Source organism: Microchirus variegatus (genome assembly GCF_963457635.1).
Source record: "Microchirus variegatus genome assembly, chromosome: 5".
In the NCBI taxonomy this organism is placed as follows: Eukaryota; Metazoa; Chordata; class Actinopteri; order Pleuronectiformes; family Soleidae; genus Microchirus; species Microchirus variegatus.
This window is the reverse complement of record NC_139806.1, coordinates 10374897-10402068: the sequence shown is the minus strand read 5'-3', so window position 1 is coordinate 10402068 and position 27172 is coordinate 10374897. Positions and strand designations below refer to the sequence as shown.

General features: G+C 40.2%; 3 protein-coding genes and 1 long non-coding RNA gene across 4 annotated transcripts; 3 read left to right on the top strand and 1 right to left on the bottom strand.

The window, feature by feature from the left end:
- Nucleotides 1–813: 813 nt before the first annotated feature.
- LOC310927573 (homeobox protein Mohawk-like) lies at nt 814–8180 on the top strand (the record flags this gene model as incomplete). Its single annotated transcript, XM_083889894.1, has 6 exons — nt 814–1043; nt 1257–1416; nt 1519–1672; nt 1777–2115; nt 7557–7584; nt 7856–8180. 6 exons carry the CDS (start codon nt 814–816, stop codon nt 8178–8180), a joined length of 1236 nt encoding a protein of 411 aa, XP_083746020.1.
- A 4774-nt stretch (nt 8181–12954) lies between these two features.
- On the top strand, nt 12955–16550 carry LOC310927806. Its single transcript, XR_014592835.1, has 4 exons — nt 12955–13001; nt 13425–13578; nt 13683–13779; nt 16375–16550. It is a non-coding gene; the product is annotated as an uncharacterized lncRNA (long non-coding RNA).
- LOC310927805 (ras-related protein Rab-18-B-like) lies at nt 14518–19346 on the bottom strand. The gene is made up of 7 exons (XM_083890205.1): nt 19173–19346; nt 18714–18769; nt 18522–18583; nt 17797–17869; nt 17438–17556; nt 17161–17227; nt 14518–16549 (listed from the first exon to the last, which is right to left on the bottom strand). The coding sequence occupies exons 1-7, from the start codon at nt 19238–19240 to the stop codon at nt 16377–16379; spliced, it is 618 nt and encodes a 205-aa protein (XP_083746331.1). The 5' UTR covers nt 19241–19346; the 3' UTR covers nt 14518–16376.
- Nucleotides 19347–21456: 2110 nt separating this feature from the next.
- Nucleotides 21457–26391, top strand: ptchd3b (patched domain containing 3b; the record flags this gene model as incomplete). Its single annotated transcript, XM_083888963.1, has 4 exons — nt 21457–22176; nt 22281–22402; nt 23262–23407; nt 24887–26391. 4 exons carry the CDS (start codon nt 21457–21459, stop codon nt 26389–26391), a joined length of 2493 nt encoding a protein of 830 aa, XP_083745089.1.
- Nucleotides 26392–27172: the final 781 nt, after the last annotated feature.

Below are 27172 nucleotides of genomic sequence, written 5' to 3'. Positions count from 1 at the left end.
ATATTTGCATTGTTGTCGGATTACGCCTGTTTACTCTGCACACAGAGTAAATGATGCACAGTTCTAACACGCTGATGCACACTTAGCGGCCTCAGAAACAGAGTCTGTGACAAACACAGTCTGGGGGGATTATAAAGGCAAAGATCAATTCCATTTTCCACTGTTTGTGTTGTCTTCATTATGAGCCAGTTTGTACTCGGGAGGATTCGCTGCCTAACACGGTGCAGAGTACGTGTGGTTTTGCTGGTTATTAGCAACCGTGCAATTACACCCATAAATTTCCAGAATCCCCCGGTAAAACATGTGTTATTATTTGCTGACACGAGCGTTGGTGAAAGCCACAAGATCTAACAAGAATAATATGCCTCATGCTGAAAATATGAGAGCACGGCAGACTGCTTTGCACGAGCTGAAGTCACACCACACAGAATCTCACTTGTAAATCTAATGACCGCCTATGCTGATATTTGTACATGTGTAATGTTTTTCATTTTGCAGTGTGCTGCCACTGCTACTCCTCTCTGTAGGCTTCTCCTCACAGAACTCAACATGATTGGACGGCGGCAGAGCCAATAAGCAGGGGAGCAGCAGGTTATTTGAACTCTCCTCACACAGCTCGACTAAAGCGGACAACATCCTCTAACTTTTCAAACATTATTCTCTCATAAGCCTCTGTCATCATCATCATCATCATCTCTCCTCTCAGTCACATCTCCCACGGGCTGGGATTGAAGAAAAAACACGCAATAATTTTACATCAAGTCTATCAAGGATGGGAACCTCCTGCTTTCGTTTACATCTGGAAGATTACTGATGCACCTGTTGACCGAGGAAAACTCTCCGTGCGAAAGAATTAACCAAGTGGCCGCGATGAAGTCTGCCGCGCTGCTTCATTTGGAGGACAGCAGAGGAGCAGAGGAGAGGAGCAGGTTAAACTGTGAAGACTTACCTCAGAGCAGTTTAACAGATGGACAGAAAGCAGACCTGACGCAATACCAGGACAACACTAAAAACAGCACGACTGTCAAGTACAGACGATATGGGTAGGAGCGCATTTGTTTTTTATACTGAAAATGAAATAGGAGGATATTTTACTGGCTCTGTCTGAGCTTATGTGGTTAACAGAACAATTGCATGATACAATATGACCATAAAACCGATGCTTGCTAATAGTTGGCAACCTGCCGCTGTCAAATCAATGTCATAGTGTTAGGTTAATGGTTTGTACATGTAAGTCCTATTCCTGACTCCCCAAGGTCTCGTCTCGGTGGGGTCAAAGTTCGCCACAAGAGACAGGTGCTGCAGGACATGGCCCGACCACTCAAACACTGGCTTTACAAACACCGAGACAACCCTTATCCCACCAAGACTGAGAAGGTCCTGCTGGCTCTGGGTTCACATATGACGCTCGTACAGGTACGGGAAAAACAAAAAGAAGTTTCAGATTTAGCCTAAATTGCCTTCAAAGTGTTGATTTTGTGAGAGGTAGCGTTCTGTAACAAGGTGCAATCTGTGCAGGTTTCCAACTGGTTTGCCAATGCACGACGAAGGCTGAAAAACACAGTGAGACAGCCTGATCTGAGTTGGGCTCTCAGGATCAAACTTTATAATAAATACATCCAGGGAAATGCTGAAAGGCTGAGCGTATGCAGTGATGACACTGGCTCAGATGGTGAGCGCTACAATGAAAGATTAGATTTAGGTCTTGTAAGATATCATTTTTTCCTATGAACGACTTGATGCTTAACAAATATGCTTTGTTTTCTTTCACTGCAGATGAAGAATGTCCCTTACAAACTCCTGTCAGCCAGTCACACTTTGGCAGGACATCTACTCACAAAGGTGTACTCCAGAAACAGGGCAGCGTCCTCGCCATGGCGGACTCGGCAAACAGCGATGACAGCACATCGCCTCCGTCCAAATACAAGAGCAGTTTACTGAATCGGTACCTTAACGACACCCTGCGGCACATGATGGCGGCGGAAGCCGATGGCGTCACCTCATCCCTAAAGAGGAGGAGTCACTCCGAGTCGTTCAGCTCCAACGAATGCGATCGAGACGTTGCGTCTCCGGCATCGTCCTGTGAAACAGAGGCAAATTTTGTCTACCACATGGGTGAGAGAGAAAACTATTTTATGTGTTTTAACAGTGGAAAAAACTGTTTTTCCACCCAGAAAACCTGTACTTAATGTGAAAACACATCAATATTATAGTAGCCCAGCGTAAAGTTGTGACAAGGTGCAGCAGGCAGGAAGTTTTTGGTGTTTCAGCAAGTCATTGGAGAGAAAACCAGACTTATTCACCTTGGGCCTGTGACAGGAGTTTGACCAACCGCAGGACAGCTTTGGGTGGGAGACACATACACCGTCCTCCAGTGGAAAGGTGGCAGTAACAACTGTCTTTATGATGCAAAAACAAAGAAAAAAGGAAAAAGAAGAGAGGGTGAATTGGGGGGGTACCGGGAATAACAGCATCCCTGTACACAGACATCATTAAACATCTCCCTGGTCAATTGCAGATTTATGTAGAATATGAGTTAAAATGACAGTTTCACTACACTGCTTCACTTTAGTTCATTCTAGTGTTCAGTAAAATAAAAAGAGAACGAACAAAAACTTCCAGATGCGACTCCCTGACATTAATAAATGTCTGGCATCCCACCCAAAGTCAGAAGCTCAACAAAGTTCAGTTATTAAGTTATTATTGTTAAGAAACTCGGGAAGGACCTTGACACGTGGGCGCCCTTTCAGATCTAAACGGGAGAACAGCACACTGACAACCCTCAAATCTGCTCATGTACCTGAGCCAAAGCCTCTACAAACATCACTAATAAAGACTCATGCAGATGCTGAAATCGCTCATTTCAAAATTGGAAGGAGCTCGCGCTGGCTGCTGCTGCGCACCACAAATATCATTTCCATATACTAGAATGTGCCATTTGTTCCGCCTCAGCTTCTTGCCATGGTGGAAATGTCCAGTCCAGTCTCAAGGACAATTACACAATGTCTGAGACTTTATTCTTCCCGGGGTGAGGAGAGGATTCCTCAGCCAAAACGTAGAAACTGAGCAGTTTGTCAGCGAAGCACTGAAGACATCTCGCCGTAGAGCGACCGTCAGAGCTGCCACTCATCTGTGAAACTACGCAGAGTGAGGTCACTAAAAATCCCATCAGCGTTTGAGTGTGTAGTTGTGAGTCCTGGACTCGTGTGCGCTTTGGCAGTCTGCTTCTCCCAAGTGTGACTTTCCCACTCAAATGAATCTAAATTTACATTACAAGAGTTGCGAAAAGATTTTTGACACCGTTCCTACTCTCCGGCATATTTCACTCTCAGATTAAAGCAGAAATGATTCACGTTCATTTTGTCCTGGCAAAAAAACCATAAAGCCTATCATACGGTTTATTTAATGGATAATTTTATTGACTGTGACAAGTCTTAGTCTGCATGCGGGAATCTCTGCATAACCTCAATTTGACCCAAATCTTGAATAGCTGCAGGATAACTCATAAACTACAGTGAAATGCTTTACCAAGGTTGCTTAAATTACAAGACAATTCATTCTTTTTCTAAGTGGTGATTAGTGTTACGACAGTGATTTAATTCATTCAGATTATGTTGGGAAATGTTACCTCTCAGCCTCTTGGCTCTGAAACTATAGGGACTCTGCTGTTAGCTTAGCTCATCAGTGGTAACAATAAAAAGTTGGGGCAACTGCGGTAAAGAACTATATGTTTATTTTGAACGAAGGGAACTGCAGCTAACATGGGACCGATGATGCAGATAACAACAACCCCATAATACAGTGATTCACAAAGACTGGGTCAGGACCTTCAGATGGGTCTCCAAACATAATTTCAAGAAATGTTCCCAACCCTTTAGTTAAGATTTATGTTTATATATTTAAAAATTTAAGTAATTAAGTTGTCATTCATTTTTCACACATTTCTTGGAAAGATATGGTGGTAAATGTACAGATTCAAGTTTAAAATGTAAGATACTGGTTTGGCACCTAATCCCCCATTGCTCCCCGGGTGTAAATAAGTCAGTCAGTAATTCAGTAATGTCAGTAATTGGTGGTGCAAAAATAATTCATTCTATATTTGCTCTTATATTGTAATTTGGGTCACAATAGTTTGCCATCTTTTTTAAAAGCGTGTCCCCACAGGAAAAACGGCTATAATACATAATTTCCAAGAATTCCACACCCAACTCCCCATAAGGCCACCTTCTTCTTATCGGAAGGCTACCATGTTAGCTTAGCACAAAGACCTAAAACAGGATAAAATACCCACAAAGCAGCACCTCTAAACATTAACTTAATTACACTTTTCTAATTCGTATACAAGTAAATTGTATATAATGTAAAGTTGCTGTCTAGTGTGCTAGGCTAGCTATATCTTGGCAAGTAATTCTCCGTCACTTCTTTATTATTCATTGTCTTTAATAAGTCTGTTGCACAAAAACCACAGTGAGAATTTCTATTGTTGTCATATGTTTCACGTTATCAGAAAAGAAGCTAAAGCCGCTGAGTGGCTCCATTTACGGGCTAAGTAACTGATGCACTTTATGTGACACTGCATCAATGTATGGGAATAAAGAAGGTCAAAATTTCACCTCAGCTATAGTGAGGTGTTGTTCTGCAGTGATCAGCGAAATCCAAAAACAGCTTGTGACACATAAGTTCCCAGGACACAACCTATTTATGAATGCATGCCACAGTTTTAATGGTGCCACCTATGGGCCAAGTTTGTGTACTACATACAGAAATAGCTTCTACTCTGGCCTGCGTGTAGAGGTTTTACAGGGAGTCTCTTCTCCTCTGTAACAAGCATTCTTAGTCTTTGTGCGGAACTAAGAAAACACTGCATTTCCTTCATATTTGCTGAGAAACCATCACTCTTTCAAACATTTCAACACTCTTTTGAAGTGTTTTGTGTAAACTTTGAAGGTGCTGCATATGTGGTCATGTGGCCAATCACTATCCCCAAGTGATGTCACAACATGTACACTGCATGTCAGTGATTTTATAACTACACTGGAATGGGCGTTATGTTTGCACCATATAATGTGGTGCTCACATCAAGTTGAGTATTTCCCCTCAAGAAGGCTGGAGAGCCATAAATGTGACTAGAATCATATTTTATTAGACACAAAGTGGCGAAAATTTATCTGGACCAATGCCTTGCTGCGTTTTCCACCCCTTGAAAACACGCATGCTGAGATGGGAGTCTCTGATTTGCAAATACTAATCTGCACTAAGGAAATACGGCTACATTACTTTTTCAGGGGCACAGTGGTTTTCCAGTGTGGATCCCAGCGACACACCTGTGAGAACGACTGTAAGTCACCGACCTTGGGGAAACGTGGGACTTAAACTCGTGTTATGGGAGAATACCCAAGGCTGAAATCAGCTCATGCAGAATACATTAGAGTGGATTTATTGTAGCAATTGAAAGTTACACCCTATAAAATACAAAGATGCTTTTCATACAAATCCATATTTACTACTGGACTCGTTCATCTATTTACTTCAGGCTTGTGAACACAATATCTCAAGAACACCATCAGGGAGTTTCTTCAAATTCAGTACAAGTGTTCACTTCAACTCAAAGAGAAACTGGGGCAGATTTTGGTGATTGAATGTGCATAAAAACATTAGGTCACAATGACCACCGTTATGAATGTAATATATTAGGAACACTAAGTGGTAAATGTCATTAAGCCAGGCACAAAAATTCACTTTAACTCTACACAGTATAGGTGTTTTTTTGTTTTAATTCTATGACTTAAAGTAGTTGTTTATTAACATTTTATAGTGCGAGCTTTAGAGATACTGTGAGGTACATCGCTCAGTGTACTGCTCCACTGTTTGCAAAAAAGCAAAACTACAACCCAAAACACAGTGAGCAACTTCACTTTTCCTCGTAAAAACTCTGTTGTAACTTATCCCAGCTGTAAATTTGAAACTCACCAGAAGTAAAACAATGTTTTTTTTTAATGGTAATAAATACAACAAGGGCACAGAAGCACTTTTTTCTTTCTTTCTTTTTGGCAGAGCATGTTACAGCTCGAGAGAGAAATGTGTACAGGGACAATCAGTAGCAAAAGGCATAAAACAGCTGAATGATTTACTATCAACAAGTAGTTGGTTTTAGCTTCAGTCTGGCTGGGGTAATCAAATGGGGACCTTTTGAGCTGTTAGCACTGAAAGACTATGTTTCACAGAGGGCCTCTAATTTCCTTGTCTATTGCTCTCTGAAGAAAAATTGGTTCTGACCAAATGCTATCTGATCCAAGGAAAAGGGGCAACACTCCAAAGCTGAAATGGAAAAAGGTTTTCTTCATACACCACTAACAGGAATTATGCGTGCGATATAATATGATGCCACAGCGCTATTTACTCCACTTCTAAAAACAGCCAGAAATACTGCGGTTTGATTTTTAGATTATTGTGAGAAATACTGACCTTTCCCTCTTCCACAGATAACATTATATTAATGTACCTCACAGCACTTGGTCAACATTATAGGTTCAGTCTCTGTTTTTGGGGAAAAAGCGGTAGCAGCACAGCTCTCAAAACCTCAAAATTGAGCGTCTTTCCTCAAGACAATATGCAAATATCACATTTTCCCTCCACAAAAATCACTCTGCATTTGTTTTGGCCTGAGCAGCTGAGCTCAGGCAGAGTGGTGCACTTCACTGAGTCAAACATTTCTGGCAGATCTGTGACAGAGGCACTAACTTCATAATTAAATGGATCAAAGATACAAAACAACAATCTGACAAAGACCGGTATTTTTCTACAGCAGCTAGAACGGATGCATCTTTCAGAAAATAATAAGAAACATAAAGTAGACGCAGAAACCAATGGAGCAAAAGAGGGGACACAAAGTGAGAGAGCCTGTTTAGCTTTTACTTACAGCTGATCTGGAGCAGAGAAGAACAGCCATGACTTTTTATGGCAGGTTGTGAAGAGTCACCATCAGTGGAATGAGCAGCAGGTGATGTGATGGGAAATGGTTCAGCCATGCCTGGCCAGGCAGGAACACACAGACAGGGGGAGACAAAGACCAAACATACAAATAACACGAAGGAATTAGGTATTTAGAATTTGTCATTTTTGCACACACACCAAGCAGCGACAGTGAATTTGACCTCTGCATTTAAGAGTTCCTTATTACACACCAGTAGTGAAGCAATGGGGGATTGGGACCCCAGCCCTTGGCCCGTCCCAGGATTAAGCCAGGGACCTTTCCAGTTACGAGCCTAATTCCTGTCCTCTTGGCCACGCGATGTCTGGGAAAGGGGATTAGGAATATTTTATAGAATTAAATATTAGGCAAATTGGACACTGGACTGGTGAATACTAAGAGGATCCTTACAGAGTGTCTACATCCTTTCTGGTATTCGAAGGCCACCGTAGGGCACTGTAGCTTTCCATTTGTTGCACTCTCTGCAACCTCACCAATTCTTAAACACTGGACTTTTAATATTGGGTGATGAACTGCAATCAAAATCACAGCATCTTAACATGAGTGTTTTTTTCTGTCTTTACAGTGGACTACACAGCAACTAACTATGACAGGTAAGTGTAATTATTTATGACGCAATCAAAAGCAGCTCTTTTTTTTGTTTTACTTTTCAGCCTTTAAAAGTAACACTGCTCATAATGTTCCTGAAAACAAACCACCGTGTCTAATTCATCCATATTATTCCAGCTTTTAATCACAAGGAGATATCCAAGTTCAGCTCTGGGTCTCTAAAGCAGCTGTTCAAGCTGATATTTTCAGGTTAATTCAGCCAAAATATGTGGATGTCGTCCAACTCTCACAGCTGTTTCTTTAATTTATCCACAGGGAACAACAGCAGGATCAAGGCCAGCAGAGACCAGACGACCAAGGCTGGAGGGAGATCCACGCCGCCGTGGCTCTGACCAACTTGGCCCAGGGGCAGAGCCACACTGAGGATCAGAGCAGTGTTATGGTGCCACCCAGCTGCACCCAGGAGCCCTGCTCCGCAGTGAGAACCACCGTCATAGACAGGATGCAGGTGACGGGACCTGACTGTGCTCTGAGGCAGAGCTGCACCACAGGGCCTGCTCTCACTAGTCGCATCATCCAGAAGTCTTCTCATATCTCAGAAGTCCAGACTGTCAAAGTAGCCCTGGCAAATAGTGTCTAAGCATTAAAGGGATAGTTCAGCTTTTTTTGAGGTGTGCTTGTACTGTACCAGGCACTGGCACAAAGTCAAGACTGACTTTGACGTGTGTGCCGTCAGCACACAGCCATCACCAGGAACTAAAATATCTTGCTTATGTTCTTTTTAGACAGACTTTTATGACTGGAAACTGTTGACTTTCCCACCAAAGTCCACACAGAGAAAATCAGCATTTTTAGCTCACAGGGACAAAAGAGTCTTTGGTCTCCTGCTGCCTCATTTGGTTAATTTGTGTCACAAACCCGAACAAAGGATTTAAAATGAGTCTGACAGAGACGGTAGTGGATCAATAACAACTGTGAGGTAAATATGCTGATTTCCTCTATGAATAATGGATGAGTGGAGGGAGTGAGCAGATAACAAAGCAACACGAAGGTTCCATTCCTGTTGGAAAAGGCTGTCCAACAGCAACAGAAACATATTCTTAAGATGTCTTTTCCAACGGGTAAATGAAGTTTGTGTTATCACTGTGCTGGAGTCAAAGACGGCAAAGTAAAAGTTGACTTTGTGTCCTGTGTGTGTACCTCATAAAGCAAAAAAAAAAAAAAAGCTGAACTATCACTTTAAACATGAATGAGTGGTCTATGGACATTGACCAGTATAGGAATACCAGATGCTGCAATGCTTTGTAATATATGTACAGCCCCTGTTATTTTATAATGCTAATAAACCTAAGACTCTTTCAATTCCTTTTTTTTACTTTGTAAAACAGAAAAACTAACACAGCTGAATATTTGTTGCTGCTTTCCTAATGTCCTCCTATTGCTCCCTGTGGCCGTAAGTTATATTAACTTCATTGAGACTGGATTACCATCCAATGCTAAAGTTTGACAGCAGCTATTTGAATAAACACAATGTGAAATCCTTTGACCAGTTGTTCACTTTAAATCATTACTCGGCAGCTGCTGAAGCTGCACTTATGTTTCACTGGACTGTGTTTAGTGGTCGACTTCATGTGTGAAGTTGTGGCTCTGACCGTTTCATTTCATCTTAACAAGTTGCTTTTTTATTTAAATGTTGTAATGTGGAATGAAAGGTGGCATACTGAACTGAGGAGCACTGCTGTTCTAATTTAGAGAGCATGAGGCTAAACAAAAAGTTGCTGTGAACATGTGTCTTGATACAGCTGTGATCAATATTTTAAAATTGATAATAGATCAATTTACAGTGTTCAAAATGAAAGATAAAGCCAAGCCATAAGTGAATAATTACATTCAAATCGAGGTTGTTTGGTTTTTGTAGCCTTGGAATGAGGATTGTTGTGTGTGCTTTTTAGACAAGGGCCTTCCTTTGTGGAGGCTGCCATTTTGCACGAACGGACAAACCAGCCAGAGCATGTGTTTTGCATTTTAAAGTGGAAGCTTCATAAGCGACAAAAAAACATAAACCCAGCGCACAAACCAACAAAGAAGAAAGGAGGAGTTGGCGGAGAGAATGGTGGAGTGGAGACAGTTGTGAAATAGCGTTTAAATCCCTTCTGCTATGCAAAAGCCAACTGTCACAGTTTCAGCCATAATGATTAAAAAAGGCCCACGTGTGATAGGAAAGCACAAAGATTCATGTGAACCTCCCCGTGCTTTATTACTACTAGTGCAGTGCCCGTAGGAAGTAGGTGCACACCGCAAATCCAAATTTGATCGTATATATACCAGGTGTGTCAACATTAAAATTACCTGGGGGCCAATGAGAGTATAGTCTTGTCAATGAGGGGCCGGCCTAGAGAAAAAAACAACAACAACTGTTCAGTTGCGGGCACAGAACTGGAGAGTAGAAATGGAATGATGTATACTTCATAACATGTATATGATGCAAATAACAGAAGTAAATCTAAACTTAAGTGAGTAATAATCTGAATAACTGTAATGAAAACACCCTAACAAGCTCATATGATTGCTGAATGTAATACATTTAATAATGTGACAATATTGTATTCAATTTGTGACGATAGATCATCCTAACCCTTAGTCTAACTCTAACATAATGACTTAAGCACTTATTTGTTTTGTTACTGAGGTTAAAACATGAAAACCCAGCTCCCAGAAATCCTCTGACCTCAATATCGTGGACACGTTAAGCCTGAGAAGAATGTCTGGTGCGCTCTCCCCCTGCAGAGACGTGTGGGGAGCGTCCTCCTTCCATCTGTGGACATTCTGACACCAAACATAAGCTTGTAATCACACAATCCTCTGGGACCATTTTACTAAACATGATTAACAGGATTTTTCCACTTGTCTCCTGGCTTTGGTCTATTTTTTTTGACATTTCTTGAAAAGAATGTTTTCATCCTTGCATGTATGACAAAGTGTTATGGAAAGAGCAACTCAGGGATGTTTCCACTGTAAACCTGCTTTTGATTAGCTTGGCGTTTACACAACACTGGACAAAATGACAGTTCTCAAATGGCAATTAAACAATAGTTAGTTGTGAGTGACGGCATCTTGACGCAGTCATTTATTTCATTTTGAAACAATGCAAACATTATACGACCGTAGGTCCAGCAAATGTCATTCAATGTTAAGGCAGATAGATGCACAGCAAGCGCCATGTGGAAATCAGGGGAAAATCAACAGAAGACTGAATTAAGTGAATATGAATGAATACAAATATTTACCCATGATGGGGGGAAAAAGTGTTTTCGGCCAGATTTATCTTTTTTATTGGTCTGACTATGGGCAGCATAACTCCAAACGTAAAGGATAAATTTGGATTCAGTTTTCTGTGGATGGAGGTTACGGCTAAATGAAGAAGAAAATAGGTCTTGATGGTGACATGACTCCTAAATTAAATGGTTTGTTTTTTTTGTTAAGTGCTAAACTTACCAGATAAGGTAGTGTAATAAGAATGTAAGAAACCGAGTGGCCTTGGCGTAGGTTTGTGCTCTCTGGGTGCTTTCTCACATGAATCATTTTAAATCAAAATTGACAGTTAATGTACAGCAACCTACAAATTACTTCATGTTATAGGCACTATGCTATTAACATAATGCCTTGATGTAGAACAGAATCACTCTTGCCTATGAGATAAATTCAGACCAGACATGACATATTTACTTCCACCTCTCTCTCTACCTTCCTGGTTCTGGTCCGTGATCATTCCAAACAGGCTGGTGGTTTTTCATTATGTTTCAGTATCATGGTATGGAACAGTATCCTCCACATCCCCTGGCACTGGCCTGCTCCTGGTCCCCCAGATAGATCTTCTGGCCTTGGCTTTCACTCTCCCAAAGCCCTGGAGTCTGGAGGATCTTCTCCACAAGCTCCTCGAAGGACACCATCTTTGGTCTTTGCACTGGCCTCTGTACAAAGGAAGGAGGAATGTTCTCCAAAATGCAATAGAAAAACATCAGAGGTACATGTCATTATTCTTCTGGTGAATAAGATGTTACACATGTTCATGTTCAAATATCAAGTATGAAATTACTTCATTTAAGAATCAGGAGACATCCATTGGGATGAAGAAATACTGACAGCAGTTTAAAACCATTATATCTTCAAGCCCAACTTTTTTTTTAACATATATATATAAAAAACAATCAAATTTAGCCGTTCTTCTAAAATGGAAACTCCACAGAAGAGTTAACCTAATTTCCCAGAAAGGGGCAGATAGGAGATGAGAATCAGGAACACGTGTAGACATGGGTTCGATAAATTAAAGACCAAAAGATTTGAATCATAATGCAGTTCTTCTGCAGTCAGTGGCTGCATCTTTCAGTGCAGTGCTTACTCAAAAATCTCTGCACAGTATAAACAACGCAGCAAACCCAAAATACTGAGTTGTTCCAAGTAAGCAATTATAGTTATGCCTTTTAAATGTAGTGTACTCTCTTTCAATATCATGAACTTATAGTGTAAGGCTCTTTTTTGTGTTTAAATGTCCATATATGACCAGCCCCGAACATGGATACTTACCAATAAAAAGCATAGAGTGTTTCCTAGCAAATCTCAAGCCTTCATTTCTGTTCACTTCATGGTCGTCCTGAAAACCAAAGAGACATCTGATGTAATTGTCTTTATGTAGCATACACATTGGCTAAGGATGAACTGTTTCTACATCATAAAGTGTTGGACAATTCAATGTATGTTATACAGATAGATATACAACATTACATTATATACAAATTCAACATACAAACCACAACACAATTTTACAGTCAACACTTGAGTCTCAACCTCCACCAAGGACACTCACTTTCCCACAGTGTCAATACAGTTCCCAAACAGTAAAAAAACAAAAAAACATTTTGCATCTGGATCAATCTCGCCTACAAATTCAAATAATTTGTGTGTTATCATGTTAAAATGACAGACAGACAAACAAAACAACACACTACCTCCTCAGCTCTAGTGATAGGATGTTGTCTAGGCAGCATCACCCTCTTGTGGGGAATTAATGTACTTCATGATATATTTTATATAATATATAACATATATATGTATTGTTAATCTGTCCTAATACATGTTTTAAAACAGCATATTGTGCTGGGTTTTTATGACAGAATACTTAGTGTGACATTTTTGAATCTTGCACCTGGAAAATACTCCATAATTACAAAAAAAATAAAACTAATAAAAACTCAACTAAAACTAAGCATTTAAAACAAATAAAAACTAACACACTAATTCAAACTACCTCATTTTAAAAACAAAAAGTCAAAACTATAACCAATACTCGTGAAAATCCAAAACTATGAGGAGAACCTTGTTCTGAACTCAACACGTACCTCTTCCTCTCCGCCTCCATCTTGGCTACAACCAGAACTCCAGTTTGTGGGACGTCTGTTCTCAGGTAATACTTGTTTTATGTAGTTATCTACACAACACAACTTTTTGTACACTATACGTAAAAACGTTCGAATCTACACAGTGTAAATCTACACAGTTGCATTTTGAAATTTAGAAATTTTTTCTCTCAAGACAATTTCATATATAAGCCAGTAAGTGGCTGCTAATGCTAGCAGCAGCTAGCCTCTTCTGTGTCGTAGGTGTTAAACTCGCAGGAGTGAATTTGGTAAATCTGAGAATGGCCACATCCATTTAAGTCACCTGTTGTTTTCCTGCTAGTCTAGATGATTTTATTTAATGTCTTACTTTAAAACACTTAAAGCTACACAGTTGCATTTTGAAACTGACAAAAATTTAGCACACTGAATGGTAGTTATTATATTAAAGGGTAACAAATGCCTATTTGTTTGTGTATTATATTTTTCAGGTGAACGACGAGTTCTTGTGGACCACCAAGCCAATTCAGTCAAAATTCCTGTCACAGCTGGACCACTTTTCAGACAAACCTATAAAACTCTTCAAGAGCAAAGTAGGGGTGACAGGTGGAAAAGATAAATTACGTTCTGGCAATAAATGATATGGTGAGTAGAAATGCATAGACCATGTTTCCTTACCTCTCTGAGCCATCGGCACACTTAGGCAACACTTACCTAAATTCTGTCTTGATTTGATGCCATTTCTTCAGTGTGACAACATCAACACCAAGAATGCGGGAATGTGTCCTGCAAAGTCTCGTCATCTACCTCGTCGAACATCCAGAGAGTTTGTCAAAAGAATACCCGGTAAATTGATCCCATAGCATCAAACACTGTCATCCAAAAAATATTGATGTGCATGATGGAAGCCTTTACAACATATGCTTATTATGATTTTAATTAGTGTGAATGTGAGTCATCATTTATACTATAGTTCTGGGATCACATGAAGCTCAATTAGCAGTCGGACTTTTGAGCTCTCACTTTTATCATCAAATCCACTTTAAAACTACTACACAGTAGTAGAATTACCTTTCTGTCAGTCTCACTGACTTTATCAACAAATCCTCCTCCTGCTTGTCTTTATTTTCTCTACTCGTCTTTTCTCTTCATTTCTTCTTTCCCTCTTTACCATGTTTTTTTCATTTTCATTTCTCCATGCAATGCAGTTTAATGCCATTTATGTCATATCGTCATAAGGATTGACACTTGGCGATTAATCAATTAGTGTTTCGGGTTGTCTTAACTGAGAGGTTTCCTGATCCAGGTTCAGATTTTCAATTTTAAAATGTTAACATTTTAAACACTCCTGTTCAGGGCTTCACCTGTGCCCTTATTCCCAGCGTTTATATTTTAAATATTAACTTAAATTTGAAACAATTATTGAGCAACAACTCATGAGCTGAGCTTCTAGTCTGATTTTATGAAATTAAATATGTGGTGAATTATAACACAAGTGCTGTTTGTTGTTCAGGCCACAGAGGGTGAGGAGACAAACATCGCAGCCACTCTCATGGGGATTGACACTGTCAGAGATGGAGATGATGAGCAGGACAACATCAGTATTGTAATAACGATACGATATACCTTTAGTTGTATACCTAACACTGGACTCAAGGACAGTTCTCAAATGGCAATTAAACAATAGTTAGTTGTGAGTGACGGCATCTTGACGCAGTCATTTATTTCATTTTGAAACAATGCAAACATTATACGACCGTAGGTCCAGCAAATGTCATTCAATGTTAAGGCAGATATCAGGTTAACATATTGCTGCATATGATTCTAATAGATGCACAGCAAAAAGCCACGTGGAAATCATTGGAAAATGTCAATCAACAAAAGACTGAATTCAAACAAACAGAAAAAATATATATACCCAGGATGGGAGGAAGGAAAGCTCTGGGAAATGCTAATATTTAAAATGTGTCAGTCACCACAACACTAACTTCAAAATAAATGCAAATGAAAAAGCTAAATGGACCTGTTTGAGACCACATACATACAGGCAAAATACCAGTGAGCTGAAGTGAATAGAACACAGGGCTGAGCAACAGGTCAATAACAATGATTTTTTCAATAAAACGTACTTCAATGGCAACACAACAAAAGTTTCAAACACACTGAGATATAACATGATTGCTATGAACGTTTTCAGATTTGTGAAATGTTTCCACTGCGTAAAAACCACAATCTATCTGGTTTCTTCAACTCTCACCCAGGACCCCAAACATTTTTTTATGACACTCATCACAATTTCTAATGATATTGAGCGATTTGTCGATAGTTATTTATTAATTTATTTCAGCCCAGCCCTGACTGAACTAGAAGAGTTGGAAATACTGTACACCACGCACTTGTAGCTCTGGAAGTTATGGTCCCGGTCATCCATGCAAAGACAAATATAAAGAAAGAAAAGAATATTTCCAAGTCATGATGTTCATTTGTAAACATCTATGTATTTTAAAGAAATATAAGAGCGGAGTAAAAATACACTGGTGTCAGTATGAAATGTGAAATGTCTTCTTTGGGAGCTTCCACAGTGTTCTGGTGCATAATAACCCCATGAGTCTCTTTTGTCACTACCCTCCATCAAAGTGATTAGGTATGAATTGAATTAAGCTTATATAAATACTTTGCATAACTTGTGAAAACATTAAGTTCTTTTTTTTGAAGCTAGAGGAATTTACAGCTCACATAGCATAAAGCAGGATAAGCTTTCTCCCGGTGGTGAATCACAGCTCAGACTTCATCACTACCTCCGCCAAGGAAGTAATGTTTTTTCGGCCACATTTGTCTTTTTTATTAGTCGGATTTGTCAGCATAACTCAAAATGTAAAGGACAAATTTGGATTCCGTTTTCTGGGGATGGAGGTTTACGGCTCAAGGAAGAAGAAAATAGATTTTGATGGCGACATGGCTCCAGATTCTAGAGTTTGTTTTTTTAAGCAAGTGCAAAAACGGAGTGGCCTTGGCGGAGTTTCGTGCTCTCTGAGTGCTTTCTCTCATGAATCATTTTTAAATCAAAATTGACAGTTAATGTACAGCAACCTACAAATAAGTTCATGTTATAGGCACTATGCTATTAACCTAATGCCAACAGAATCACTGTTGCCTATGAGATAAATTCAGACCAGACATGTAATTGCATGACCTACACGTATACTTGGCATGGATAAGTTAATTTAAAATACTACATTTCTTTTACAGGATGCTACTCTTACATGATCCTTTCATTCATGGTTTTTAGGTGAAAATTGTGACATGACGATGGTTGAAAAGGAAGTGTGCAAACAGCAAAGTCCATTCATCTAGTACTTATCCACTTCCACCTCTCTCTCTACCTTTCTGGTTCTGGTCCGTGATCATTCCAAACAGGCTGATTTTCCATTTTGTTTTCAGAATCATGGTATGGAACAATATCCTCCACATCCCCTGGCACTGCCCTGCTCCTGGTCCCCCAGACGGATCTTCTGGCCTTGGCCTTCACTCTCCCAAAGCCCTGGAGTCTGGAGGATCTTCTCCACAAGCTCCTCGAAGGCACACTGGACCCCATCTTTGGTCTTTGCACTGGCCTCTGCTCAAAGGAAGGAGGAATGTTAAGATTTAAGAAGGAATTTAGGACAGCAATCTCCAAAATGCAATAGAAAAACATCAGAGGTGCACGTCAAGTATGAAATTACTTCATTTAAGAAGCAGGAGACATCCAGTGGGATGAAGAAATACTGACAGCAACGTTTAAAACCATTACATCTTCTAGCCCAACTTTTTTTTAAACTATATATATATATATATATATATATATATAAAACCTCAATTTAGCTGTTCTTCTAAAATGGAAACTCCACAGAAGAGTTAACCTAATTTCCCAGAAAGGGGCAGATAGGAGATGAGAATCAGGAACACGTGTAGACATGGGTTCGATAAATTAAAGACCAAAAGATTTGAATCATAATGCAGTTCTTCTGCAGTCAGTGGCTGCATCTTTCAGTGCAGTGCTTACTCAAAAATCTCTGCACAGTATAAACAACGCAGCAAACCCAAAATACTGAGTTGTTCCAAGTAAGCAATTATAGTTATGCCTTTTAAATGTAGTGTACTCTCTTTCAATATCATGAACTTATAGTGTAAGGCTCTTTTTTGTGTTTAAATGTCCATATATGACCAGCCCCGAACATGGATACTTACCAATAAAAAGCATAGAGTGTTTCCTAGCAAATTTCAAGCCTTCATTTCTGTTCACTTCATGGTCGTCCTGAAAACCAAAGAGACATCTGATGTAATTTTCTCTATATAGCACACACATTGGTTAAGGATTAACTCTTTCTAAATCATGATCTAGACAAGTGTTGGACAATTCAGAGCAACTTTCAGGGCACATATACAAATTAATTTTGACAATCTGTTTGCAAAACACATTATGTATGAACGCATATTAAATGGAAATAATGGCAGAGTGACTCACCATATCAATTTTATTTCCCACCAGCATTTTCACAATGTCATTGCGGGTGGTATAGGTTTCTAATTCATTCAGCCAGTTTCCCAACTTTGTAAAAGTGTCACGCTTTGTCACATCATACACTGTCAAAATGAAAGAAGTTGGTGTGAGAGAGAATCAATTAGTATGACATAATCTTCATAGAGTAAACAAATTCAGCTGCTCTCAATGTTTTTGTTTCATAATTCAAGTATTTAAGCAATTAGGTGAAAGAGACGATAGGTCTGTGCTTTCAAAGGGATTTGTGACAAAAAACACACAGTTGCAAGACTACAAAATAAAGAAACAGAGATACATCTTTTAATTTTTTTTTTTTTTTTTACCTAGTATGACTCCTTGTGCACCACGGTAATAGCTGGGTGTCAGGGTGCGAAATCTTTCCTGTCCAGCTGTGTCCTTCAGAAGTGAAGAAGACAGCAAAGGATTCCATGACAGTAAACTTTTCCAACCATCACTACGAGCAGCGATGTCCACACACTCCCCAGACACACACACACAAACTGTGACTCTCACATATGTCTGCAAGGTCTCAGGACTGTCCCGCTGTGAACTGTCTGTTGTTCTTTTCATTTTGAAACCAGGGCCCCATACATACATATGAAGTGTTTTATGTGTAATTGTTTTGATAAACTGAACATGAGATACAAAGTAAAACATTTTGCAATCCTGTGCTATTCTGTAATTTCAGCCTGAGAATTTGCCTTGCGACATCTCATTTCTTATAATGCCTTCTGAGCCTTGCACACACACACAACACAATTTTGGAGGTTTTCACTCCACCAGTCACTCACTTATCCTTTGTGTCAGTACACTTCCTAATCCCACATCTGTTATTATATATAATAAAATAAATTAAAATGATTTCACCCCTTGGGCAATAATCTAAACACCACCAAAATCATAACCTCCGTGATTAGAGAGAAAACAAAAATCTCACTCTTTAGTGATGGGATGTTTTCTCAGCAATGTCACCATCTAGTGGGGATTTCCTGTACTTCACAATATTTTTGTCTGGCAGGTAAACAACTCCTATGTGAAAACAACTTACCCATATTGCGAGCTTTGCCTTGTTCCCATCAATAGCGAGGGTTTTAACTTTAAAATCCACTCCTGCTCAGAGAGGGGGGAAAAAAGAGGACCGTAAACAAACAAGTATCTTATTTCTAAAATGTTGTTTTTGTGCTCTGAGAATCTGTATGTGTGAAAGAGAGGAGGAGGAGAGAGAGAGAGAAAGACAAACCTATTGTAGCAGATTGCTCTGGATCAAACGTGTCTTCTGTGAACCTCAGAAGGAGACTGTGGGGGAAACAAAGGTAACATGAGATAAGCAGTCAGGCCTTTTTTGATAACGCTACAAAAAGCTCCGATATCTGCTTATTCTATCATGTCCGTGAATGTCACAGGACAACAACAAACACAGCTGATATGTTGATAATAATAACTGTGGTTAAATGGCATCATTACTACACGGCAACACTGTGAGCAGTAACTTTGCGGCTGTTTATTTAAGCCTCACAATTACAACTTGTTTGTCACAACTTTGTGGGAGAGACGGCTCCACAAACAACATAAGCAGCAGCAGCAGTAACAGCTATCCGTAGCAAACCTTTGCTAAGCTGTGGAGGAATTAACTTACACAAGAAGAGTGTCAACATTCACAACAGGCTAGCTGCTAAGCTCGCTACAGCAAGCGACAAACCTGGACTTTCCGACTCCGCTTTCGCCAATTATCAACAGTTTTAGAGTTGTCAACACGTCCTCGTCCATATTCCCGCGACAGCTGGCCTTCACCGACTCTTAGAAAGAGTTTAAAAAGACAGTTTGGACTTCTTTTAGACCAGAGGACTAGCTGATACGATGACAGCCTGCAGTTAGCACGACTTCCGTCAATCCTGTGACGCGTCAGGATCACGAAGAGTGTCGCGAGATCTCGCGAGAGAGACACACGCTGCGTGTGCATACCTTTCATGTACAAGAAAGGAATCAGACATTTAACAAGACTATACAATGAAACGCCACTGGTTCGAAATTCAATATTCAATGGACAATAAATACAAAAACGTACATTTAAAAGTAGACTTTTAATGTGTTATGTACACTGAGCATTTATCATATGCTATACACTGTTTAATTATGATTTCAGAGTTTCAGAAATATTAATTTGAAAGACTATTCATTTTAACAACGGTATTTACCTACCTTTTCATCTCTGTCATCAAATTAACTTTGGTCTTATTTAAAGTTATTTTGTCAATATTATTGTGTCTATGTGTATTGTTGGCAGTGACAGTACAACTTATTCACAATTCTGTGACCACTAGGTAGACATATTATTCAGTCAGCTGATCAATATTTGAATGTTGACCTATTTATGTGAACTTTTTGTTCTCAAAAGTGCTGCTAAGTTTTCTCATTCCTTTTTTTTATCCTTTTTAAGTATTGTTTGATGACCTGTTTCATGTATTAAATTGTTCAATAAATGTTCAATTAAGTTGAGCAAATTTGTGTATGTGTATTATTTGCTGCTATAAATATAATTATTTTTTTTTATTTTTTTTTTAAATAATATAATAAAACAGTGGTACAGATTGACATTTTTATTAAAGTTGTTCCAGGAACTTCCTGCTTCTAGTGAACTGTGAATAATTTTATTGAAGCTATCAGGTCGTTTCATGGCAGTAATGCATGATGGGAAGGAGCGAGTGCCCGATCTACCTGGTTGTAAAACACACACACACACACACACACACACACACACACACACACACACACACACACACACACACACACACACACACACAGCTGATCCACTGATCTTTAACCTGTAACCTGTAAATAAACCTTTGTTTTACTAAGGCTGTTAAACGTCGCGTCTGTCTTTAGTGTCAGTCATTTCCTCCACAACACGACATTTGTTTATTCTCGGTGTTTCTGAAACAGCATCATCCTGTTTACATCTCCTTGCACCATGACCAGGGAAACTGGAGCAGCCCCCCCAAAAAACGACTGCTTGTGATCCACAGATAGACTTGTTGTCCTCCATGAGGTGATTAAATTATTATGGTTAATATAATACAGCATGTGATGATAAAGATTAATAATTAGTGGATGAGTCTACAATCCAAGGATTCGTGTCAGATCTTCCTCCTCCTTGTTTCGTATCAAAAGAGCAAGATTGTCCTCTTTGTCACATGCATTTAATGAACTTTTCAAACCCCATTCTGAGATTAATTTGTCTAAATTGTATGGACAAGTGCAACTTTTGCAGTTAAATGGACACCACCAAAATCAAATCAAATGTACTTTATTGTCCCTGCAGGGACATGTTTTATTGCAGTGCATTGCACCCGCTTTAAACACATAAAACCGACATAATAAAATAATAAAGTGCTAATAATAAAGGCTAATAAAGGGCTTATGCCTATAATGACACCCATGTGAACATGTTTCCTTGTCGCGTAGACTCCACCTGAAGGAACACATTGGTGGTGCAGAATGTGTGAATGTGCTCATTTAGGGCAAGTGAGACAGTAAATCATGTGGAACGAGCGTCTATAAAACGATTTACTGCCATTTTACAGCTCATTCAGTCAAATGGACGAATGAAACACACGATGAAGAACAACAACACATCTTTGTGCTGAGCTAATCTGCAGTAGCTCTAAACCCCTATGTCACCCAACCGTGAGAGAGGGGGGGAAATCACCTGGGGGATAAGCAATAGAGAAGTGTGATGGAACCAGTGAGCCATACAACACCTTATTCACCTCAATGGTGTCTTTGATGGAGACTTCTTATTTACTGTATCTCTCATGTTCCTTACAGATAAGGCTGACCCTGTTATTATTGTAAATCTAAGACCAGGAAGGAACCACGGTGGAATACAGCTGGTTGTAAACACTGTCCCTACCGACGTCAGTCAGACCTTTGTGAGGACAGGAGCAGCAGAGTCAGAGTCTAACCACTTACACGGACGTGCAGCTATGGCAAAGTGCCGCATGGACTGCATAGAGAGACGCATGTCTAGCTGGTTTGAGAGTATAGGGTTTTTTATCGGATCCCATCCCTGGTGGTACCTCATCGCCCCTCTTTTTCTCTCCGCGCTTCTGGGAAGCGGGTTTTATTTTCTGCCGTGCAGGATGTCCAACAACATCGAGGAAGAGTTCACACCGGCTAACGGACCGGCCAAGGCGGAGAGGCAGTACATCCAAGAGACCTTTCCAGCCAACGAGACCATGTTTTCAAGGCTGAGGCTGAGCACAGATGGGAATTATGCCACGCTCATAGCCACAAGTGACGAGAATATGCTGACAGTCAAGTCACTTCAGAAGCTTCTCTGTTTGGATTCAAAAATCAGGGATATGGATGTAGAGTTTGGAAACCAGTCCTTTAAATACGCCAATATCTGTGCTCTAGTGACTGGAGCCTGTGTGTCTAATGATATTCTAGATCTTATTCAATACGACGCCATCAACATAGATACTCTCACATTGACATTTCCATGGTATGACTCAGATTCTAAGAGCTATCCTCTTTATTTAAGTCTGGGCAGTGTGAAATTAGTCGAGGGGAGCTCAGTTGTTGAAAGAGCTCGAGCCATTCAGCTCTACTACTATTTACAGGAGGGCAATGAAGCAAAAACAGATCTTTGGTTGGAAAAGTTCATCGATGCGGTCTCAACCGAATCTTCTATAAACATTTCGGTGAGCAGACCTTATTCAGCACAGTAGAGTTCTTAAGTGTATCTACATTTACTGACAGTAGTGGCATTTGTTAAAATAGAGTTGAACATTTTTTTTTTCCCCAGGTGTCATACTCCACCTCTAAGTCACTTCAGTGGGAATTTGAGAAAACACCAGATTCTGTAATCATGTTATTCTCCATCACGTATGCCATCGCCATCACATTTTCAATCGCATCATGTTGGAGGTTGGTAAATCATATATATATTGAATATATTGAATACATTTGCATTGGATACAGATACTTACATACTCTTTTTTATTCTCTTTTAATTACCTCCTTTTTATTATTTGGACTATTTTTGCTGCTGTCTTGCTCAGGAGTCCCTGAGAGAGGAGATTTTGTATCTCAACGGGACCTTCTCGGCTAAATAAAGGATTAATAAATTTGGTTTACGTGGCCTTAGACTTAGACTTTTTACATGTCTCCCTTTACAAAAGCTGGAATTTTTTGCGGTTTCATGTTTCAACAGCAGCCTAAACTCACCACAGTGTGCAATTCACTTTTTGATTCAGATCTTACTACAGAAATTAAGATCAACAGCCTTTCTACGTTTTATTAACGCAAGCATTATGTGCTGAGGGACCATGGTTATAATAACTTTGGATTTGTCAATAGTTTTTTTTTTATTATTAGTTAGTTTGAATTCATTTTTAGAGCAGTTTTTTACTAGTTTTAGTTTAAGTTCAGGTCATAATAAGTATTGTGTGTTAAAAACCCAACAAAAGATGCCATTGTGTTAGGACATTGTATTACTGCTGAGGTGGATGCAGTTAGAAATAACCCTCATGATATGCATCAATCTCAACAATAAAACCAATAAAAGACACTTAGATGAACCAACTCAACCCAATAACCAATGTTGTGTTTAACTTGCATGGCCTTATGTCCCACATTGTAAACAAAAACAATTGAAAACATGTTATTGTGAATGAAAATACAAAAAATTCGAAATTGACAGCAGTTTTGTAAACAAATAATTCAGTTTCCGTAATTTTGTTAATAACCTTTGTGAGCGACTGACTGTATTCTCTGAATCCTTCAGGTTGGATAACGTGCGGACAAAGGTGTGGGTGGCGTGGTGTGGAGTCTTCTCCACTGGTCTATCAATCCTCAGTGGGTTTGGAGCGTTGTTGCTGCTGGGTCAACCTTTTGTTATGCCAGCTGCCTCCTGCCCTTTCCTGATATTAGGTGGGTTTGCAAGAAACGTCCAACATCAACATCCATTCTCCAAAAGGCTTCAAACGACAAAACAAATGACTTTCTCGTAACTGGTCAGACACATCTGTTGTTATATGAGAAACACAGATGGAGTTGTGTAGAGCTGGGTTAGTTTAAAATGTACTTGACCTTTGTTCATGTACACAAAACAGTTTTAAACTGCCAATGGCTTGGTAGTTGTTGCACAATCTTTGTATTTGTATTTGCCAAGCAGAACTGGAACCATAATGCAATTTTTCTGACCTGTCAGGGTGTGAATTCAGTAATCCAGGTCCAGGTGAGCAGTAGAGGACAGAAAAAAGACAGAGGACAAGTAAAGCACTATGAACCAGGAAAGAAGACTGGTTAGGAGAGCTTGGTATTTATTGCAGGCAATCAGGATGGAGAGCAGCAGGTGTGTGGGATGGACGCACGCGCACGCGCACGCATACGCACACGCACACGCACACGCACACACAGCGAAACCTTATAATTTTGGCTTAAAATCCGGTTTTGAACGGATTCCCACAAGAATAAAATGGTTTGATTTTTTAAATCAAGATGAATAATTCAGACAGTGGCAAAACACTTTCAAAAGGTAGTGTGTCGCAGTGTTTATGAAAGGGATAAATGCTTCGTGGAACGGGGCCACACGGTTGGTATAGTGGTTAGCTCTCTTGCCTTTGCAGCAAGAAAACTTGGGTTCGAGCCCCGGTGGAAATACGGGCCTTTCTGCATGTAGTTTGCATGGCTTTTCTCAGGGTTCTCTGGCTTCCTCCCACAGTCCAAAAACATGCAGATTTGAGGATTAGGTGAATTGGTCACTCTAAACTGACTGAAGGTGTGATTGTGAGAGTGAATGGTTGTTTGTCTCTACCCTCTGGTGGAGGATAAAGTGGTAGATCATGGATGGATGGATGGCTTCCTGGAATGCCCCCGTTATACCACATTTGCACCCAAATGTATGCCGTTCCTGGCGCAGTTTTGTTCAGTACACTCTTAGAAATAAGGGTTCCAAAAGGGTCCTTCTACAAGGGCTGAGGTTCTACCTGGAACCGTTTGCTTCTGAAAAACCCTTTCCCAAACAAAAGGCTTTTCAAGGGTTCTTGGTAACACTAATGGTTCCAGTAAGAACCATTTTGATCAAGAGAACCCTTTGAAACCCCTTTCCTGAATGAAGGGTTTTAAAAGGGTTCTTGGTGGAACCCTCCAAAAGGGTTCCAGGTGGAACCTTTATGAATAGATTCTACCTGGGGCCAAAAAGGGTTGGTGGTTGGTATGGTTCTACTTAGCACTTTTATTTCTAAGAGTGCACCTTTTGTGTCATATTTAGCAGATAAACAAGAATAATAAATGTCTGCCGGTAAATGTATTGAAATGAAAACAGATATAAAAACAGGTAAGTCGTATGTCAAAAGGTCATATATGCCATTTTAAAAATCTCTTCCTCTGTATTGTTTTATTCTCAAGGTATTGGGATTGACGATATGTTCATCATGATCTCCTGTTGGCAGAGGACCTGTGTCATGGACAGCGTCCCCATCCGGCTGGCTCACACCTACAGAGACGCCGCCATCTCCATCACCATCACCTCGCTGACCGATGCTCTGGCGTTCTTCCTGGGCTTCATCTCACCGTTCGGTTCGGTCCAGTCCTTCTGTCTGTACGCGGGGATTTGTGTTTGCTTCTGTTATTTGTACAACATCACTTTCCTCGGGGCTTGTATGGCCTTGAACGGTCACCGGGAAGAAGGGAACAGGCACTGGTTCACCTGCGCTGTAGTCCAGGACTCGCCCGCTGAGAATTCAAAAGCTTGCAGCATCTGCTGTGTCGGAGGGAAATATGATCAAACCACTGAAAAGGAGGAGACTGAGCTCATGAGTCACGTGTTCGAGAAGTTCTACGGCCCATTTCTGACCCACAAGCTCACTAAAGTGCTTGTACTCGTCATATATATGGGTTATTTAGCCGCAGGCATCTACGGTTGTATGATCTTAGAGGAGGGACTCGATGTCAGGAATCTGGCTTTAGATGACTCCTACGTGGTCGATTATTACGATGATCAGAGGCAGCACTTTTCTGAGTACAGCGCCAACGTGATGGTGGCAGTGACTCAAACGTTCGACTACTGGAACAGGACAGCGCAGGACGGTTTGGACTCGTGCATTTCAAATTTCCAAAGGTTGAGCTATGTCAACAGTACAATTTCCTGGCTTGACTCCTTCCAACAGTTTGCAGACGCAAACAACCAGAGCATAAGCTCTCAGGAGGCTTTCCAAACCCATCTGTCACAATTCTTAAAAGTCGCCCCTATGTTCAGGCAGGACATCAACTTTACCGCAGAAGACGAGATCGGGGCATCTCGCTTTTTCCTTCAAACGCTAAACATCGTGTCGGAGAAGGAGATGATGACTGGTCTCAGGAAGACAGCGGAGGAGTGTCCAGTCAAGCTGCTGGTCTACCACGCTGCCTTCATCTACTTTGACCAGTACACGGTCATCTTGGACAACACCATTCAGACCCTCCTGGTGGCTGTGTGCGCGATGCTCTTCGTCGCACTCCTCCTGATACCCAGCCTCCTGTGCTCTCTGTGGGTGGCCTTTGCGGTGTTGTCGGTCATCGTTGGCGTGAGCGGATTCATGGCACTGTGGGACGTCAACCTTGACAGCATCTCCATGATCAACCTGGTCATGAGCATTGGTTTCTCTGTGGATTTCTCAGCCCACATTTCTTACTCCTTCGTCACCAGTCCCAAGCGGGATCCAAATCAGAAAGCGATCGAAGCCTTGGCCCATTTAGGGTATCCTGTCCTTCAGGGTGCCTTGTCCACTATTTTAGGAGTGGTGGTGCTGGCCGTGTCTGGGAGTTACATCTTTAGAACGTTCTTCAAGGTTGTGTTTCTTGTGATTACATTTGGGTTGGTGCACGGCTTGGTGTTCATCCCAGTGTTTCTGACCCTGTTGAGGTGTTGTTAAAGTAGGGATTCTTGCTGTTTTTCATGGTTTCAATGGTAAAGCTCCCATAGAGTGGTCCTATTGCATATATATGTGAGTTATGGAGGTCTACTTACATCCATTAATGGTCAAAAACCTCCTAGTTGCTGCAAACCAGCCGATCGAAATCTCTCCTCACTGAAGCTCTTTTCAGGAGACCTACAAACTACAAAAAAAATTGATTTTCTTTATGGAATTTGGCGCAGTAATGTAATGTACTTTACATCTACAGGCCTTGACAGCATCCCATAAGTGCCTTCCAAAATAAAAGCATTACAGACACACAGCATTAAAAACACACGGTATAAAAACAACTTCATGAAACATTAAACCAAAGCATGAACATACCAATGAAAAACATACAAAAAAAAAAAAAAAAAAAAAAAATAGTAGAGTGACCACTTTACAGATGTCAGTTTCCAGCTGAATCTTGAATCTAGATTTTAAAAGGTGAACATATTCTTAAGTTACTGTAGATTTATGACACCACACGTATACAACCACACTTCAAAAGGCCTGAACTACCCTTTTACTTATTGTGTTGTACTGTATATACTGTGTATACTACTTTTATAAGGGATTTCTTCTCAGTCTGTGTTTTGAAGACAAATTAGCAGCAAATCACCACAATCAAGACTGCAAAGAACTCCCATAAAGCCAAGTCCTGGTCCTCTGATATCACATTGTACAGGTAAAAAACAGCTAAATCAGCCATTGGACTCACTACCTGGTCAGTTATTGCACTATTTACTAATTTCTACTG